This window comes from Molossus molossus, unplaced genomic scaffold, assembly GCF_014108415.1.
Source record: "Molossus molossus isolate mMolMol1 unplaced genomic scaffold, mMolMol1.p scaffold_m16_p_16, whole genome shotgun sequence".
NCBI lineage: Eukaryota > Metazoa > Chordata > Mammalia > Chiroptera > Molossidae > Molossus > Molossus molossus.
Window position 1 is genome coordinate 8,548,614 of NW_023425351.1, and position 18,809 is coordinate 8,567,422.

The 18,809-nt window shown below is 38.8% G+C and overlaps 1 protein-coding gene across 1 annotated transcript in view; it reads left to right on the top strand.

The window, feature by feature from the left end:
- The window catches only part of PRKDC (protein kinase, DNA-activated, catalytic subunit), a 261,857-nt gene that overhangs the window by 116,380 nt on the left and 126,668 nt on the right, over positions 1-18,809 (top strand). The window contains exons 41-45 of the mRNA XM_036264464.1: positions 4,249-4,456; positions 11,367-11,545; positions 13,244-13,412; positions 13,650-13,715; positions 15,278-15,350. Coding sequence (XP_036120357.1) covers positions 4,249-4,456; positions 11,367-11,545; positions 13,244-13,412; positions 13,650-13,715; positions 15,278-15,350 — 695 coding nt within the window. The remainder of the gene's footprint in view (positions 1-4,248; positions 4,457-11,366; positions 11,546-13,243; positions 13,413-13,649; positions 13,716-15,277; positions 15,351-18,809) is intronic.

The following is an 18,809-nucleotide window of genomic DNA, read 5'->3' on the forward strand; positions in this document are numbered from 1 at the left end:
TCCACTTTTACCCGTATTAGTCAACCTAGTACTGGATGTCCTAGCCACAATGAGACCAGAAGAAGAAATAAAATGCATGCAATTTGGGTTCCTTATATATAAACTTCCATTATTTGCAGATGACATAGGAATGTGTATATGGGGAACCCTAAAGGTTACACCAAAAAACTACTAGAACTATTCAATGAATTCAGTAAAATAGGAGGATGCAAAATTAACATTCAGAAGTAGGGAGCATTTTTATATACCAGTAATGAACTATGAGAAAGGAAAAATAAGAAAAGAATAATACTGATAATTGCATCAAACTAATAAATACCTAAGAATAAGTTTAACTGAAGAGGTGAGACACTTGTATTGGGAAATTAAAGTATACTGAAGAAAGAAAGTGAGGAAGATACAAATAAATGGATGCATATGCCAAGCTCATGGGCAGGAAAAATCAACATCATTAAAATCTCCATACTACACAACTCAATCTATAGATTCAATTCTGTTATAGCCAAACTACCTATGATTTTTTTAGGGAACTAGAGCAAATAATCCAAAAATTTGTACGGAATCACGAAAAACCCTGACTAGCCAAAGCAATCTTAAGAAAGAAGAACAAAGTAAGAAGTGTCATGCTACCAGATATTAAACTGTACTAAAAGGCTATAGTAATCAAAACAGCATGGTAGTGGGTGGCATAAAAGCAGATACAAATCAATGGAACAAAATAGAAAGCCAGATATAAACCCACATCTATGTCGTCAAATAATAAACGACAAGGAGGCAAGAACATTCACTGAGCTAAAGACAGTCTGTAATAAATGGTGTTAGGAAAATTGGACAGGTACATGCAAAAATGAAACTAAAGATTTAAGTGTAAGACTCAAAATCATAAAACTCCTAGAAGGAAACATAGGCAATAAGTCTCTTACCTTGCTCTTAGCAATATTTTTCCTGATACATCTCTTTGGGCATGGGAAACAAGAAAAAATAAATGGGACTATGTACATCGGACTAAAAAGTTTTTGCACAGCAGCCTGGCTGGTGTGGCTCAGTGGATTGAGCATCATTCCATGGACTGAGAGGTCCCGATTTGATTCCTGGTCAGGGCATGTGCCCGGTTGCAGACTTGATCACCAGTGGGGTCATGCAGGAGGCAGCCGATTGATGTTTCTCTCTCACATCAATGTTTCTATCTCTCTAAAAAAATCAATAAAATGTATATTTTTTTAAAGTTTTTACACAACAAAGGAATCGTCAACAAAATAAAATCAACCTACAGAATGGCAGAAGATATTTGCCAATGATACATCCCATAGAGGTTAACATCCAAAATTTATAAAGAACGCATGCAACACCATAAAACAAAACAATCTAATTTGAAAATGTGCAGAGGACCTGAATAGACATTTCTCCCAAGACAACATACAGATGGCCAGCAGGCATATGAAAAGATGCTGAATGCCATTAATTATCAAAGAAATGCAGATTCAAACTACAATGAGATGACAGTTTACACCTGTCAGATTTGCTGTAATCAATAAATCAATAAACAGGTGTTAGCAAGTATGTGGACAAAAGCAAACCCTCTCATACGGTCAGTGGGAATACAAATTTGTGCAGCCACTATGAACAACAGTGTTGGGGTTAATCAAAAAATTAAAAATGGAACTGCCGTCCTGGCTGGTTTGGCTTAGAAGTTAGAGCATTGGCCCATGGACCAAAGTGTAATGTGTTTGATTTTTGGTCAAGGGCACATAGCTAGGTTGCAGGTTTGATCCCTGGTCCTTGTCAGGGTCATGTGGGAGGCAACCAGTCAATGTGTCTCTCTCATATTGATTTTTCTCTCTGTCTCCCTCTCTCCCTTCCACTCTATCTGAAAATCAATGGAAAAATATCCTTGGGTGAAGATTAACAAACAAACAAACAAAGAATGGAACTGCCTTATGACCCAGCGATTCCACTTTTGCATATGTATCTAAAGAAACCAAAAACAGTAACTCGAAAGAATATATGCACCATTATATTCACAGCAGCGTTATTTACATCAGCCGTGATGTAGACACAACCCAAGTGCCTATCAATAGAATATCAACGAAATATTAGTCATACAAATTTGAAATATACCAATTGCAACAACATGGATGAACCTGGAGGGTATTATGACAAGTGAAATAAGTTAGAGAAAGACCAGTACCATATGATTTCACTTTTATGTGGAATCTAAAGAGCAAAATAAACTAACAAACATAGATACAGAAAACAGACCCATAGATGCAGAGAATAGATTGATGGTTGCCATAGGGTGTGGGGGTTGGAGGACTGCGTGAGGAGGTGTAGGGAATAAGAGCTATAAATAGGTAGTCACAAAATTGCCCCAGGATGTAAAGTACAGCATAGGGAATGTAATCATTAATACTGTAATAACTATGTACAGTGCCAGGTAGGTACTTGAAATATTGATAGACCACATTGTAAAGTATTTGATTATTTAATGGGTTTCATGCTGTACACATGGAACCAACACAAAATAATATTGAATGTAAATAATTGAAAAAGACTGTTTAAATGCCACAGTGAATCACCTGTGTATATGTCATTTTGTGTTTTGCCAATAATTCTCTGGACTGCATCCCTTAACATAAATCATAGGTTAAATGCACTGTAATTTTGCTAGACATTACCACGTAGCTTCTTTTGGAGATATATTATTTGCATTCTCTACAGCAATGTATGAGAATGCCAATTTTATCACAATCTTGACAAGAGAGTATATTGTAAAATATTTAGATTTTTCCCAATTTTTTTTATTTTAGAGAGTCTTAACGTTGCTTTAATTTCTTTTTCTTTTGTTACAAGTGAAATAGAGCATATATTCATATATTTAATGTTCATATGCATTTATATTTCAGTAAACCATCTGTTGGTCCATGTTTAAAATCAGATTATTGATCTGTATGATTTGGATGTTTCAGAGCTGTGCATATCTACTGGGCTCAGTGCAGGAAGCCCCTCAAGAGAGTTTAAATCTAAGACAGTGACCAAGTGAAGATAACAAAATCCCACATTGCACCTAGTGTTGTCCTGCAACCTTAAAATTTTATGACTGAATTGACTTCTGAATCTAGTATTTTTGACCAGATTTATATCTAATTTTTGAGTGTTGGAACTTTAGAAGGGGAAGGGATTGTAATGTTTATTTAGTCCTAACCTATTTTTATTGATGAGGAAACTAACTCTATAGTCTTAATTTTATAGATTGATAGATAAAGCTTGTACGCAATCGTTCTAATGTCTTTTCTCCAACATTAGAAAATAAAGGGCCAGCCCTGGCCGGTTTGGCTCAGTGGTTGGAGCTTCCGCCTGCGGTCCAGAGAGACCCGGGTTCGGTTCCCGCTAAGGGCATGTACCTCGGTTGCAGTTTGTCCCCGGCCCTGGTTGGTCGTGCTGGTGGCAGCCACTCGATGTGTCCCTTCCACATTGATGTTTCCCTCTCTGTCTCTTCCTCTCTCTCCCTCCCACTCTATCTGTACAAAAAAATGGAAAAATGTCCTCGGGTGAGGATAAAAAAAAAAAAAGAAAAAGAAAATAAAGGGCCAGCTGAATATATCTCTGTATAGGAAATCGGAATGATACTTCATTACTAGGAAGACACTACACTTTTTAAATCATAATTTGTGAGTTTTAGATTCTGTAAAAGTGATCATTTTTAAGTGTTAGACTCTTTCAAATATTTCTAGATGTTCTCTAAAGACCAGATTTGAAAGTAAATGAAAAAAATTCATTTAGACTTGATGCCTAAATTTGTCAAGATTTCTGTGTATGGGTAAAATAATATGGTTTATGTACAAATGCCTTTTTATTTCACGTTTTTTTTTGTAAAACTTATCTTTATTGTTGAAATTATTACAGATGTCCCCCCATCTTCCCCTGCTCCCCCCCCCCACCCAGACCTTCCTCACACTATTGTCTGTGAACATGGGTTGTGCATAAATGCAAATAGGGTCTTTGGTTGATCTCCCCCCACCCCTTCCCTTTGAGATTTATCAAACTGTTCCCTACTTCCAAGTTACTGGATCTGTTTTTGTTCATCAGTTTATTATGTTCATTAGATTCCAAATATAAGTGTTTTTTTTATATATATAATCTTTACATTTAAAAAATTTATAATTATTGGCATTTACTTTGCCTTTTGTGTGGTGAGCACTCATAAAGTATTTGTTCAAAGTATAAATGTTTGTATATTTTTTTTCTTAGGAGTTCATGTGCAACACAATCCAGCCTTCTGGAAAGTGTATACAAAATGTTCAGGAGGGATGACCCACTTTCCTGTATCACTCGCCAAGCGTTTGTGGACCGTTCTCTTCTCACTCTCCTGTGGCACTGTAGCCAGGATGCTCTGAGAGAGTTTTTTAGCAAAATTGTGGTGGATGCCATTGATGTGTTGAAGTCCAGATTTATAAAGGTACCATACATCTATTATTAATTGCATGCTAATAAGAATTGACAGCCCTGGCCGGTTTGGCTCAGCGGTTAGAGCGTTGGCCTGCGGTCCAGAGAGACCCGGGTTCGGTTCCGCTAAGGGCGCGTACCTCGGTTGCAGTTTGTCCCCGGCCCTGGTTGGTCGTGCGGGTGGCAGCCACTCGATGTGTTCCTTTCACGTCGATGTTTCTCTCTCTCTCTCTGTTCCTCTCTCTCCCTCCCACTCTACCTGAACAAAAAATGGAAAAATGTCCTCGGGTGAGGATAAAAAAAAGAATTGACAGATCTCCTTGATCAGTGTCATTAAAAACTTCCGTGTGGGGGCTCTGGTCAAGATGGTGGCATAGGTAAGTGCGGTCCTTGCATTCTCCCACAACCACATCAGAATTACAGCTGAACTACTACACTGCACAGCCACATTGAGAACTGCCTGAAATCTATCCAAACAGAAGTCCTACAACAGGATATACAGAATAAGCCCCCTTGAGGCTTGTAGGAGGAGTGGAAACATGGAATTGGCAGGTCCCACATCTACATGTGTTAGTTAAGTATTAGGAGGACACCTCTGCTGTAGTGGTCCCCTATGATGAGCAAGGGGTCCCAGCCCCACACCAGGCTCCCCAGCTCAGGGTTCCAGTGCCAGGAAGAGAAATCCCCATAACTTCTGGCTGTGAAAACCAGCAGGGATTTTGGCAGGGTGAGATAGAGGGCTTCTGGAGTCCCAGGCAGTCCCCTTAAAGTGCCCACACATGGACTTACTGGGACTTACTCCCTCTGAGTTCCAGTGCTGGGACAGCAGCTCAAAAGGTGCCAGGGATGTACCGAGGGGAACTGAATGGTCTGGTATTAGGGCAAGGGCTTTAGGGGCATCTTTCTCCCAGACAGAAGTGCTGTCAGAGGCCATTGTTCCTTTAATGAGCCCTCCCTACAGAGCTAACAGGTGGGCACCATATCTGAGACTTCATCAACTCTGTTGATTCCCTGAGACCCTGCCCCACCCAACTTGTGCTCCCACCCCAGCTGTTTTCAGTGGCTTTTACATACAAATGGCATATCTTGTCTCATGCTTTGGATTTCCTAAAATCTGCCAAACAAGCAGCATATGTCCTTGGCCTGCCTCATATCTCTTGCCAAGTGGACTCTGGCCCAGCACTAGTGACAACCAGACTTAGTTTGCGGTTTGGCCTCTCCAGGGCAACTCTAAACCCAGCACAATTTTCAGCAGATCACTTTGTATCTCTTTTCGGGTTGCCCCAGGCAGGGCACAGGCAGCAGCTAACCTTTGCCTGAACCTCCCAGGAGGTCCCAGAGCCAGTGCACCCATTGGACAACTTCAGACCATGCAAAAGCACCTCTATAAGCAACACACTCAAGGGGTGACTCAGCGGACACTGGAACCCTGCTACCCTGCTGGAGTGAGTATTACTCTGTGGGGTCGGCTCTGGCACAGCAGATCCTCCATGGTAGTCACAGCCAGTCCTAGTAGCCAGTCAGCCTAGGGTAATACATCCCTCCTATTGACGTGCCAACAGCAATCAGGGCTCAACTACAACAGCAGGATGTGTAGCTCAGGTGATTGGAGAGGATGTGCCACTAGGCCCTACAGGACACCTTCTGTAAAGGCCACTCCACCAAGCCCAGGAGATGTAGCAGATAGATCTACCTAATATATAGAAACTAGTAAAGGGAGGCTGCCACAATGAGGACACCAAGAAACATGTCCCAAATGAAAGGTCAGAACAAAACTCCAGAAAAAGAATTAAACAAAATGGAGAAGCAATATATTAGATGCAGAGTTCAAAAGGATGCTCAGTGAACTTAGGCCGGTAGTGGTTCTCAACCTTGCTAATGCCGTGACCCTTTAATACAGTTCCTCATGTTGTGGTGACCCCCAACCATAAAATTATTTTTGTTGCTACTTTATAACTTTAATTATGCTACTGTTATGTCTTAGGCGACCCCTGTGAAAGAGTTGTTTGACCCCCAGATGAGTTGTGACCCATAGGTTGAGAACTGCTGACTTAGGGGAAGAGGAGATGTACTTAGAGAGAACTTGAACAAAGACATAGGAAACATGAAAAAAGAGGCCCACACCAGGACACCTCATAATTAAAGTGCTAGAGGTTAAAGACAAAGAGATCACTTTTTAAATGTTTTTATTGATTTTAGAGAGAGTGGAAGGGAGAGGGAGAGAAACATTTATCAGCTACCTCCTGCACACCCCTTACTAGAGAACAAGCCTGCAACCTGGACATGTGCCCTGACTGGGAATCAAACCAGCTACCTCTTGGTCCATGGGACAACACCCAACTGAACCACACTGGCCAGGGCCAAAGAGAGAATCTTAAATGTCAGCTGATTTCTCAACAGAAACTGTGCAGATCAGAAGGGATTGGCAAGAAATATTCAAAGTGATAAAAAGCAAGAACCTGTAATCAAGAGCTCTACCTAGTAAAGCTATCATTTAGAATCAAAGAAAATATAAAAAGCTTCCTAGACAAGAAAAAGCTAAATGAGTTTATCACCACCAACCAGTATTACAAGACATATTATAGGGTCTTCTTTAAGAAGAAGGAAAAAAAGAAAGATAAAAAATGTGAATAATAAAATGGCAAAAAATACATATCTGTCAACAATTACATTAAATTTAAATGGATTCAATGCTCCATTCAAAAGACATATGGAGACTGAATGGATAATAAAACAAGACCCTACACATGCTGTCTTATACAAGAGGCTCACTTCAGATGGAAAGACACACAAACTGAAAGAAAGTAAAGGGATGGAAAAAGATACTACATAAAAGTGGAAACAAACAAAAAAAAAAACTGGGTTAGTAATACTTATACCAGGCAAAATAGATTTTAAAACAGTTTTTAACAGACAAAAAAAGATCGAATAATTCCACAAGTCCAAAGAAACTCAGAACACTAAATTGAAAAGACTTGATGCATCCCTGTGTTCATTGCAGCATTATGTACAGTACCCGAGATGGAAGTAACCTAAGTGTTCATCAGTAAACAAACGGGTAAGGAAGTGGTGCATATAAACAGTGGAATATGACTCAGCCATAAAAAAGAATGAAGTCTTGCCATGTTTAACAACATGGGTGGACCTACAGGGCATTGTGTTGAGTGAAATAGGTTGGACAGGGAAAGAAAAATACCATATGATTTCCCTTTTATGTAGAATCCAAAAGACAAAATAATTGAAAAAGCAGACTCATAGATATAAAGACCTTTGAATGGTTGCCAGATAGGAAGGGGGTTAGGGAGATAGGTGAGAAAGGGGATGGGATTAAGAAGTACAAATTGGTGGTTACAGAATAGTCGTGGGGATGTAAAGTATAGCAAAGGGAATATAGTCAACAATATTGTAATAACTGTGTTTGGTGTCAGATGGGTACTAGATTTATAGGAGTGATCACTTTATAAGTTTTATAAATGTCTAATCACTGGTTTGTACACCTGGAACTAATGTAATATTGTATGTCAAGTGTAATTGAAAAAAGATTATTTTTTAAAAACTGCCATGTGTTCAGTCAAAAGGTTTCTATTGCTCAGGGAGCATTATTTCTGCATTTAGATAACAACCTGTGGGTATGTGGTACCTCAGTCTACTGTAACAAATGGCCACAAAGGTGGCTTAGAACAAAAGTTTATTCTCAAAATTTGGAGGCCATAAACTAGAAATCAGTTTCACTGGGCTGAAATTAAGGTGTGGCCAGGGCTGCGCTTGCCTTGGGAAAAGCATTCCTTGCCTCTTCCGGATGCTGGAGGCTTCAGCAATCCTTGGCTTATGGCTGCATCACTCCTGTTTCTGCTAACGTGGTCACACTGCCTCCTCCTCTTTTGTCTAATCTCTCTCTCTGCCTTCATCTTATAAATATGGGACTGCATTAGATCATCTCTTTTTAAATATGTTTTCATTGAATTTTAGAGAGAGTGGAAGGGAGAAAAAGATAAAAACACTAATATGAGATAGAAACATCCACGTGCGAAACATCGATCAGCTGTCTCCTGCATCTTCTCCTTCCCCTTCACTGGGGATTGAACCTGCAACCTGGGCATGTGCCCTGACTGGGAATCAAACTGGGACCTCTTAGTCCAGGACCACATTCAATCTACTGAGCCACACCAGCTAGGCTGGATAATCTTCTAATCTCAGGGTCCTTTACTTAATTTCATCTGTATAATCCTTTTTTGTCATGTAAAGTGTCATTTACAGGTTCTAGGGATTAGAACATGACTATCTTTTAGGGGCTGTTATTCAGCCTAACACTATTCACCTCCCCAGATATGTTTATTTATCTCAGTATCCTCCAAAGTCTAAACTCCTTACAGCATCAACTCTTAAGTGCAAAGTCTCATTTAAATATTATCAACTTAAAGTCTAAAATCTCATCAATAAATCAAATATGGGTGGGATTCTGGGTATGAGCCCTTTTGGGGCAAAATTCTCTCTATGGACCTGTGAAAGTAGAAAACAGTTTGCTTCCATGACACAGTGGTGGGACCGGCATAGGATGACAATTATAGATATTTGCATTCCAAAAATAGCGGACATAAGAAAGGAGTTGGTGTTCCAAAGCAATCTCAAAAATCAGAAAGGCAAATTTTGTTACATTTCAAGACCAGAAATAATGTTCTGTGGCCTGCCATTAGAGTCATTCATTTTTTTTGAAGGGTAGCTTGTGTTTGCAGCTGCATAGTTTTATCAATGTATTTCTTGCCTGTAGAATTTTGGGAGTACAGCTTTTTTTTTTCTCAACTGATGGTATTTCCTATGGTATACATTCTCAAAAACCTTATTTTAAAAAATCTTATGTCTGGAGCCTGGCTGGTTTGGCTTAGTGGGTAGAGCATTGGCCTGTGGACTGAAGGGTTATGGGTTCAATTCCCAGTCAATTGCATATATCTGGGTTGCAGGTTCGATCCCCACCCAGTGGTCAGGGTCATGCAGGAGGCAACCAATTGCTGTGTTTCTCTCATATCGATATTTCTCTCTCTCTCTTTCTCTTCCCCTCTCTCTCTTCTCTGTCTAAAAATCAGTGGAAAAATATCCTTGAGTGAGGATTAGAAAAAAAAAAAGTATCTCTGGAGATTTACTCCATTAGACAAGTCACCAAAGATACTGGCAGGATAATTTCATCTCTATTCCTGGTCCGCGAATCAAATGCTTAATTTTTTCAGCATTAGTCAAAGATTGTCCTTAGTCTCTCCTCCAGAGCACACTTTCCTAACAGTGAACCTTCTAAAGTTAGCATCTTTTACAACCTGAATAGGCAGGAAATTTCCCAAGTTATCAAGTTCTGGTTCTTTTTCCTTAGCAGTTCTGACCTCAATTTATTTCCTATACCTCACATTTTATTAAAAGCATCAAAGAAGGAACCAGGCAGCTCCGTCAGCAAATTTGTTTGTAATCCTGTCAAATATTCAGTTGCATAGCTTGTAAATTCTGCTTTCTGCACAACTCTAGACTAGTATTCAGCTACATTTTCTGCCCTCTATAACGAGGATTTCTTCCTTCCGTTTGCAAAAATATGTTTCTTATTTCTTTTGAGACCTCACCAGCAACTACTTAATGTTCGTATTTCTACCAAAAATATGTTTATCATGATTGAGATATTCTCTGAGACAAGACTGGCTTTCTCTCCCATGTTCCTCACTTCCTTTTGAACCAATGCCTTTAATGCTGATGTTCCTGCCAACAATCTCTACCAGGCAGTATAGGCTTTTTCTGTCGGCAAAAACATTTCTATAAAAAAATTTTTTTTCTTTATTGATTTTAGAGAGGAAGGGAGAGAGAGATAGAAACATCGATGAGAGAGAACATCGATCTTCTGCCTCCTGTACGGCCCCCATTGGGGATCAGGCCCACAACCTGCACATGTGCCCTGACCAGGAATGGAATCAGTGACCTCTTGGTACATGGGTCAACATTCAACCAGTAAGCCACACCGGCCGGGCTATGGCAAAACCATTTCATCCTGTACCCACCATCTAATTCCAAAACTCCTTTCATATTTTGAGCGTTTGTAACAGCAACCCCATATTCTTGGTACCAAAATGTGTTTTGGTTTCGTGAATCTGCTGTAACAAATTACTATACACTTGGTGGCTGAGAACAACAGAAATTTATTCTGTCACAATTTTGGAGGCCAGAAGTCCAAAATCTGTTTCACTGAACTGAATTCAAAGTGTTGCAAGGGCCACCCTTGCCCAACAGCTCTGAGTATTCCTTCCTTGCTTCCTCCAGCTTCTGGTGCAGATTGTACTTCTTGACCTGTGACTGCATCACTCTGGTTTCTGCCTCTGTTGTCATTTTGCCTGTTCCTGCCTATCTGATCTCCTTTGGTATCCCTGTTACTACATGTATTTTTATTTAGGGCCAGCAGGAAAAATCCAGAATTATCTTCCCATCTTAAGATCCTTAATCACATTTTCAAACTCCTTTTTTGCCTTATTGGGTTATATTTATGGATTCCAGAGATTGGGGCGTGGATAACTTTTGGGTGTGGGGGTCATCATTTATTGTCTGCAGAAGACTGTTGGGAATATTGTAACTACCCAAATGGCAAATTCTTGATGTAGACTTCAGTATACATAGTTGAAATTTTTGCTTTTTAAGTTGCATTTTCAGCTGCTATCATTACACCTTCAATACAATTTTAGGCAAAAGTTGTATACCTACACCCTAAGCTCACTGGATATAACACATCAATAGTTATATCCATGTCTTAGACCCTGCGCTGTCTCTTACTGAAGTGATTTAACAATTTTGCTAAAATTACTTTCTATGTAAAGTGCATTGAGTATTAAATATGATATAGTTTATAAAGTGTTTTTCATGTTTGATAAGATAAAAGATAATCATATGCTACCTTTTCTTAGGTAACTGAATCCACCTTTGATACTCAAATCACCAAGAAGATGGGCTATTATAAAATTCTAGAGGTGATGTATTCTCGTCTTCCAAAACATGATGTTCACTCCAAGGAATCCAAAATTAATCAAGTTTTTCATGGCTCCTGTATTACAGAAGGAAATGAACTTACAAAGATACTTATTAAGTAAGCTTTTAATTTTATGTTGTATTTGATATATTTTGATACATATATTTTTTATGCATGTACGTAATGTGAATAAATGTTTTAGGTTTGTTTAAATACTTTTTATAGTTTTCTTATTTTTAATTATGTGCAAACTACTTAAATGGACTTTAGTTTGTTATTGAGTAACAAATTTTATCCTAGACTTTTATTTTATTATTATTTTTTATAATCCTCACCCAAGGATATTTTTCCATTTATCATCAGATAGAGTGCAGGTGGGGTGGTGGGAGAGAGAGAGAGAAACATTGATGTGAGAGGGACACATCAATTGGTTGCCTCCTGCATGACCCTGACCTGGGCCAGTGACCGAACTACAACTGAGGCACGTGACCTTGGCAGAATCGAACCCACAACTCTTTGGTCCATGGGCTGATGCTCTAACCACTGAGCAAAACCAGCCAGGGCTATACTTATTTTTTATAAAGAACAAAAATCTTTTCTTTCTACTGTTTTTATCTACCACTCCCCCCCCCCCCCATAGCTTTAAGTATTTTTAGTGGGGTAATGTACAATAAGAAGGAATTTGGTGTATTTTATTTCTGTCATTTGAAATTAAAGTAGTGTTAAGATATTTTTAAGCAGACAGTTATAAAACACAACATAGTCAAATGCATTTTCTTTAAAACCAGCCTTCTAATGAAGTTTCCTCTTAATAAATATCTAACACACGCATTGATTGACATGTCTGATTTTGCATATCCAAAACAAACATGTCATTACCTTCCTTGTCCTAATCCTTACTTTGCCTTCTCAGTCTATGGCAGGCCCATCCCAAGTCTCATTTGCATAAACAAGACTTGAGAGTGGTAGTTTATTCTTCCTTCATCTTCATCTCTTCAACCTGTAGGCATACCCTATCAGTCACCAGTGGGGTTTTTTGTTGTTGTTGTTGTTGTTTAGAGAGGAAGGGTGAGGGAGAGAGAGATAGAAACATCCATGAGACAGAACATCGACTGGCTGCCTCCTGCACACCCCCCACTGGGGTTTGGGCCCACAATCTGGTCATGTGCCCTGACCAGGAATCAAACCAGTGACCTCTTTGGTGCATGGGTCAGTGCTCTGCCACTGAGCCACGCCTGCTGGGCCCCAGTGGGTTTTATCTCCTCAGTATTCCTGAAACCAGTGCCCGTAACGTCATTCTCCTTCATGCTGCCTGGTTGTAGTGTCTGCCGCTCTTTGGTGAACCACTGCTGCGATGTCCTTCCTAATTATTCTGCTCCTAGGGTTCTCTCTCTTTCTGACTCTTTTCTGAGCACACTGTGCAGCTTATCCCTTTTTATAAGTGACACTGTTCTCTCTGCTTATGATGCCTGTGTACATTTTCCTTTGGCTAATTTATAATTTGAAACTCAGATCTTTTCTCTTAAAACCTTTATTTCTTACCTTTTAGTCTGGACTACTTTCTGTCCTCCTTGCTACCATTTCTTACCTTACTGTGCTTGTTGCTATCTCTGCCGTCTGGTGAAATCCAGGGATGTGGCCTTTGCCTTGAGATGTGTGTGCAGACAGAGACTTGCTAACCTTCTATTCCCAGTGCCTAGTCCTACGTGGGGCATAAACCTGACACTCAAAAAGGCTGAACTGCATTGAAATCCTGTTGTCTGGCATTGTTGGACTTGAGCAATGATTAATTTTTAACCTGGATCTGCTCTGCAGATTGTGCTATGATGCGTTCACAGAGAACATGGCTGGTGAGAATCAGTTGCTGGAGAGAAGACGGCTGTACCATTGTGCTGCATACAACTGTGCCATTTCTGTTATCTGCTGTGTCTTTAACGACTTAAAGTTTTACCAAGGTTTTCTGTTTAGTGAAAAACCAGAAAAGGTAGGCCTTTCCTGAGGTGTTCAATACTGCTGTCATGATAGGACTTCAGAAGTTAGGTGATATCAATTAAAGTATGTCATAATTTTCACCTTCCTGTAATATTGTAGTTGTGCAGTTATTTTAGTTCCTCGTATATATAAAGCTGAAGTGCTTCTCAATGAGTTAATTTTTGTAGTAACATCAGTAGTAAGGATCTTTACCATTCAGAGATTTTTATATGATCTTTTGAATTCACAGAACTTGCTTATCTTTGAAAATCTGATCGACCTGAAGCGCTGCTATACATTTCCTGTGGAAGTTGAGGTGAGTAAAATTTTTCAATGGTGTTTCTAAGTTAAAAAATGTAAATGCTTACCAGGAGGTCACCTGTTCAATTCCTGGCTGGGACACGTGCCCAGGTTGTGGGCCCAGTCCCCAGTAGGGGGCATGCAGGAGGCAGCCAATCGATGTTCTCCCATCGATGTTTCTATTTCTCTCTCCCTCTCCCTTTCTTTTTAGAATCAATAAAGAAAAAAAATTTAAGTGCTTATATAGGAAAGTGTGCATTATGTTGAGCATATTAAATTGCCAGTATTCAGATCTGGTTGGAACTACAAAAGCTGGCAGTTTCGAGTAGTTCAATCTGAGGTACAACCTCAGGCAACTACAGTTAATTTCATTGAGCAAACATATTTTTTCCTTTCTTGACTAGTAATAGAAAAACAGTGCTGATAAAAGCTGTAAGGACATGTCCTTGTTGTTTTCTGAGTAAATTCCTCTGGTCAGTGCAATTGGGATCCATCTAGTACAGAATTATGACCTGTTAGCCTTGCTGGGGCTATTTGGCAGGATAGCGAGCGTGCCGAGAGAAGTTATGGGGATAATTGCAAAACCTGCTCTGGTAAATGTGATGAACTTGATTTAGCCAAGCTAAGTTTGACGTACTACCTTAAGCAGTTGGTGGAAGAGTGTGGCTGCAGTCTTTTACAGCCCTTTGCAATGTGAAGTTGGGCAGAGTACCAGAGCTCACACACCATGTGCTATATATAGAACAGAGCTGGGCCAGGAGCTGTTCTTTGGGTTTCTCTGCACAGCTGCTGAACTAGACCATGTCTTTTTTTTTTTATCCTCACTTGAGGACATTTTTTCATTTTTTATTCAGACAGAGTGGGAGGGGAAGAGAGGAAGAGAGAGAGAGAAACATCGATGTGAAAAAGACACATCGAGTGGCTGCCACCCACACGACCAACCAGGGCCGGAGTCAAACTGCAACTGAAGTACATGCCCTTGGCGGGAACTGAACTGCGACTCTCTGGACCGCAGGCCAACGCTCTAACTGCTGAGCCAAACCGGCTAGGGCTAGACCATGTCTTAATGGCTCACAAATTGCTCATGAGTTCTCACAAATGGTTGCTTCTTGCCTTGTGCCTTTTGCAAACAAGACTGGGAACTTTTTTCTAGACATATGTTCAAAGAACCAAACAAAAAAAATAACACTAGCTTATTAAGCAGACACTTGGCTATTACTTCTAAACTTTACAACAGTACTATAAAGTGCTATGATATATCATGCCCATATAGTTGAGGAAACTGAGGCTCACAAGTCAAGTACAAATTATTGGTAATCCAGGCATGTGGCTATAAGAGCTTAGCAAATATGTGTCCCAGAGCCCAGAGGGCATGCGCTTCTCTGGGGTTCTCTGGGAATCTGTAGAAAAAGTTTTCCTTAAGGGATACTGACCTTTCTTTGTGGATATTTTTGAATACTTTTAAATTTGATAAAAGTTTTGTTTTAAAATTGTTGTTTTCCAGAATGCTACTAAAATAGAAAACAGGTGGCCATAATCCTAAAAAGGCTTAAATTGTGTATTTAATTTGCCTAATAGGTTCCTATGGAAAGAAAGAAGAAGTACATTCAAATTAGGAAAGAAGCCAGGGAAGCAGCAAGTGAGGATTCAGGTAGGATATTTTGAAAATGATAAGAAAGATTCTAATGGTTGGTATTTGTTATGCAATGGAAAAATACCTTAAATACCCCAAAACATTGAAATTGAGTTTGAACATTTTTAAACTGATGAATGGAATTGTATCTTGAAATAATGCACTTAGGTAAACTTTCACTGCATAGAAAGATTTCTAAATGATCTCAGGAGGTTCAGATATGGTACACTTTAGTGAAAGATTGGTTTAGTATTTCTTGGTGTGTATATAGATTATATTATTTAGGTATATTTAGAAATCTCTGTATAAAATACAAGTCCCATTCTGCGACACCTCACATTAGCTTCTACCTACCTCAGGATGGAGCTGCCCAAGGCCCTGACTTCTCTGCCACTCTACTTGATGCTCATTCTCCTCTAGCAGCCTGGCCCCCTGCCCTTGCCTGTAGGCACTGGACTCACTTTTGCCTCAGGGCATTTGCATGAAATAACCTTGGCCCCAGATATCAACATGGATTAGACATTTTGTTTAATGCCAACTCCTGAAGAAAATTCTTCCTGACCTCCCTATTTAAATTAACCCCCTCTTGCTCCACATATACTTTGTTTCAATTTTCTGCTTAGTTTTTCTACATAGCTTTGTTTTCTTGACTTGAGGATAAAATTTAGACCAGTTTTCAAAATTCCTTATATATTTAGGATTCACTGTTTTCAGTAGTATCTTTTCCCACATGTATGCTACACTTCATGGGAAAAATGTACATCATTAAAATTTTAAATGTATAACAATGTTAAACTAGAAATCACAGTAAAAACATGCAAAGACGTTCAAACACACGGAGGCTAAATAGCATGTTATTAATCAATGAATGAGTTACCAAGGAGATCAAGGAAGAAATAAAATACTTCCTGGAAATCAATGAAAATGAACACACAACAACTCAAAATCTGTGGGACGAGGCAAAAGCAGTCCTAAGAGTGAAGTTCATAGCATTACAGGGATACCTCAAGAAATGAGAAAAATTTCTAATAGACTATCTAACCCCACAACTTAAAGAACTAGAAAGTAAACAAAAAGAAAAAACCAGAGCAAGTAGAAAGAAAGAAATAGTAAAAGACAGAGTGGAAATAAGTGACACAGAGACTAAAAAAAACAGTTCAAAAGATTAGTGAAACCAAAAGCTAATTCTTTGAAAATATAAACAAGATTGATGAACGTTTAACCAGACTCACCAAGAAACAGAGAGAGGACCCAAATAAACAAAATCAGAAACGAAAGAGAAAAACTAACAACTGATGCCACAGAAATACAAAGGATTTTTAGAAAATACTCTGAACAATTATATGCCAACAAATTGGACAACCTAGGCAAAATGGAAAAATTCCTAGAATCACACAGTCTTGCATAACTGAACCAGGAAGAGATAGAAAAGTTGAGCAGACCAATAACAACTAAGGAAATTGAAGCTGTAATCAATGAACTCCCAGCAAACAAAAACCTGACTTCACAGGGGAGTTTTACCAAACATTCAAAGAAGAACTAACACCTATTCTCCTCAACCCATTTCCAAAAATTCAAGAGGAGGGAAGACTTTGAAGCTCTTTTTATGAGGCCAGCATAATCTTCATTCCAAAACCAGATAAAGACACTACACAGAAAGAAAACTACAGGCTAATATCCTTGATGAACACAGATGCCAAAATGCTCAACAAAATATTAGCAAATCAGATCCAACAATATATTTAAAAAATTATTTAACATGACCAAGTGGGATTCATCCCAGGGATGTGTAAGGCTGGTACAGTATTCTCAAATTAATAAATGTGATACACCACAAAAACAAAATGAAAGATAAAAATCATATGATTATATCAATAGACACCGAAAAAGCATTTGACAAAACCCAGCATGCATTTCTGATAAAAACGCTCAGCAAAGTGGGAATGGCGGGATAATATCTCAACATAATAAAGGCCATATATGACAAACCTACAGCCAACATCATACTCAACAGGCAAAAACTAAAAGCATTTCCCTTAAGAACAGGAACAAGACAGGGGTGCCCACTTTTGCCACTCTAATTTACCATAGTACTGGAAGTTTTAGCTACAGCAATTACACAAGAAGAGAAAGTAAAAGTCATCTAAATTGTAAAGGAGGAAATGAAAATGTTATTTGCAGATGACCTGATATTATACATAGAAAACCCCAAAGACTCCACCAAAAAAACTGCTAGATTTAATAAATGAATTTGGCAAAGTAGCAGGATAAAATATTAACATCATGAAATAGTTGCCATTTTTATATACCAATAATGAACTCTCAGAAAGAGAAACTAAAAAAAACAACAATCCCATTTACCATTGCAACAACAAAAATTAAGATACCTAGGAATAAACTACCAAGGAGATAAAAGATCTGTTCTCAGAAAACTACAGGACATTGAAAAGGGAAATAAAGATACAAAAGGTGGAAACATAAACCATGTCCATGAATTGGAAGAATCAACATCATTAAAATGTCCATACTACCCAAAGCAATCTACATATTCAATATAATTCCTATTAAAGTAGCAAAGGCATATTTCACAGATCTAGAACAAATACTCCAAAAGTTAATCTGGAGCCAAAAGACCCTGAATAGCCACAGCAATTTTGAAAAAGAACAAAATAGGAGTGATCACACTACTGGATATCAGGCTATACTACAAAGCCATCATAATCAAAACAGCCTGGTACTGGCACAAGAACAGCATATAGATCAATGGAACAGAACAGAGAACCCAGAAACTGAACCAAGACAGTATGCACAGTTAATATTCAACAAAGGAGGCAAGAGCATACACTGGGGAAAAGACAGTCTCTTCAACAAATGGTGTTGGGAAAATTGAATAGTTACATGCAAAAAATGAAACTAGACCACCAACTTACATCATACACAACAATAAATTCAAAATGGATAAAAGACTTAAATGTGATATGTGAAACCATAAAAATACTAGAAGAAAATGTAGGCAGAAAAGTCTCAGACATCATATGTAGTGGAATTTTCTCTTGCCTAGGGCAAGAGAAACAAAGGACAAAATTAATGAAAGAGACTACATCAAACTAAAAAGCTTCTGCACTGCAAAGGAAACCAGCATCAACATGAAAAGGGAACCCAGTCTCTGGGAGAACATATTTACCAATGATACATCAGATGAAGGGTTAATATCCAAAGTATATAGAGTACTCATACAGCTCAACAAAAGGAAGACAAATAATCCAAATGAAAAATGGTCGGAGGACCTGAATAGACACTTGTTCAAACAGAACATACAAATGGCCAAGAGATGAAAAAATGCTCAGTGTCACTAATCATCAGAGAGATGCAAATTAAAATGATTATGAGATATCACCTCACACCTGCCAGAATGGCTGCCATTAACAAATCATCAAACAACAAATGTTGTTGAGAGTGTGGAGAAATGGGGACTCT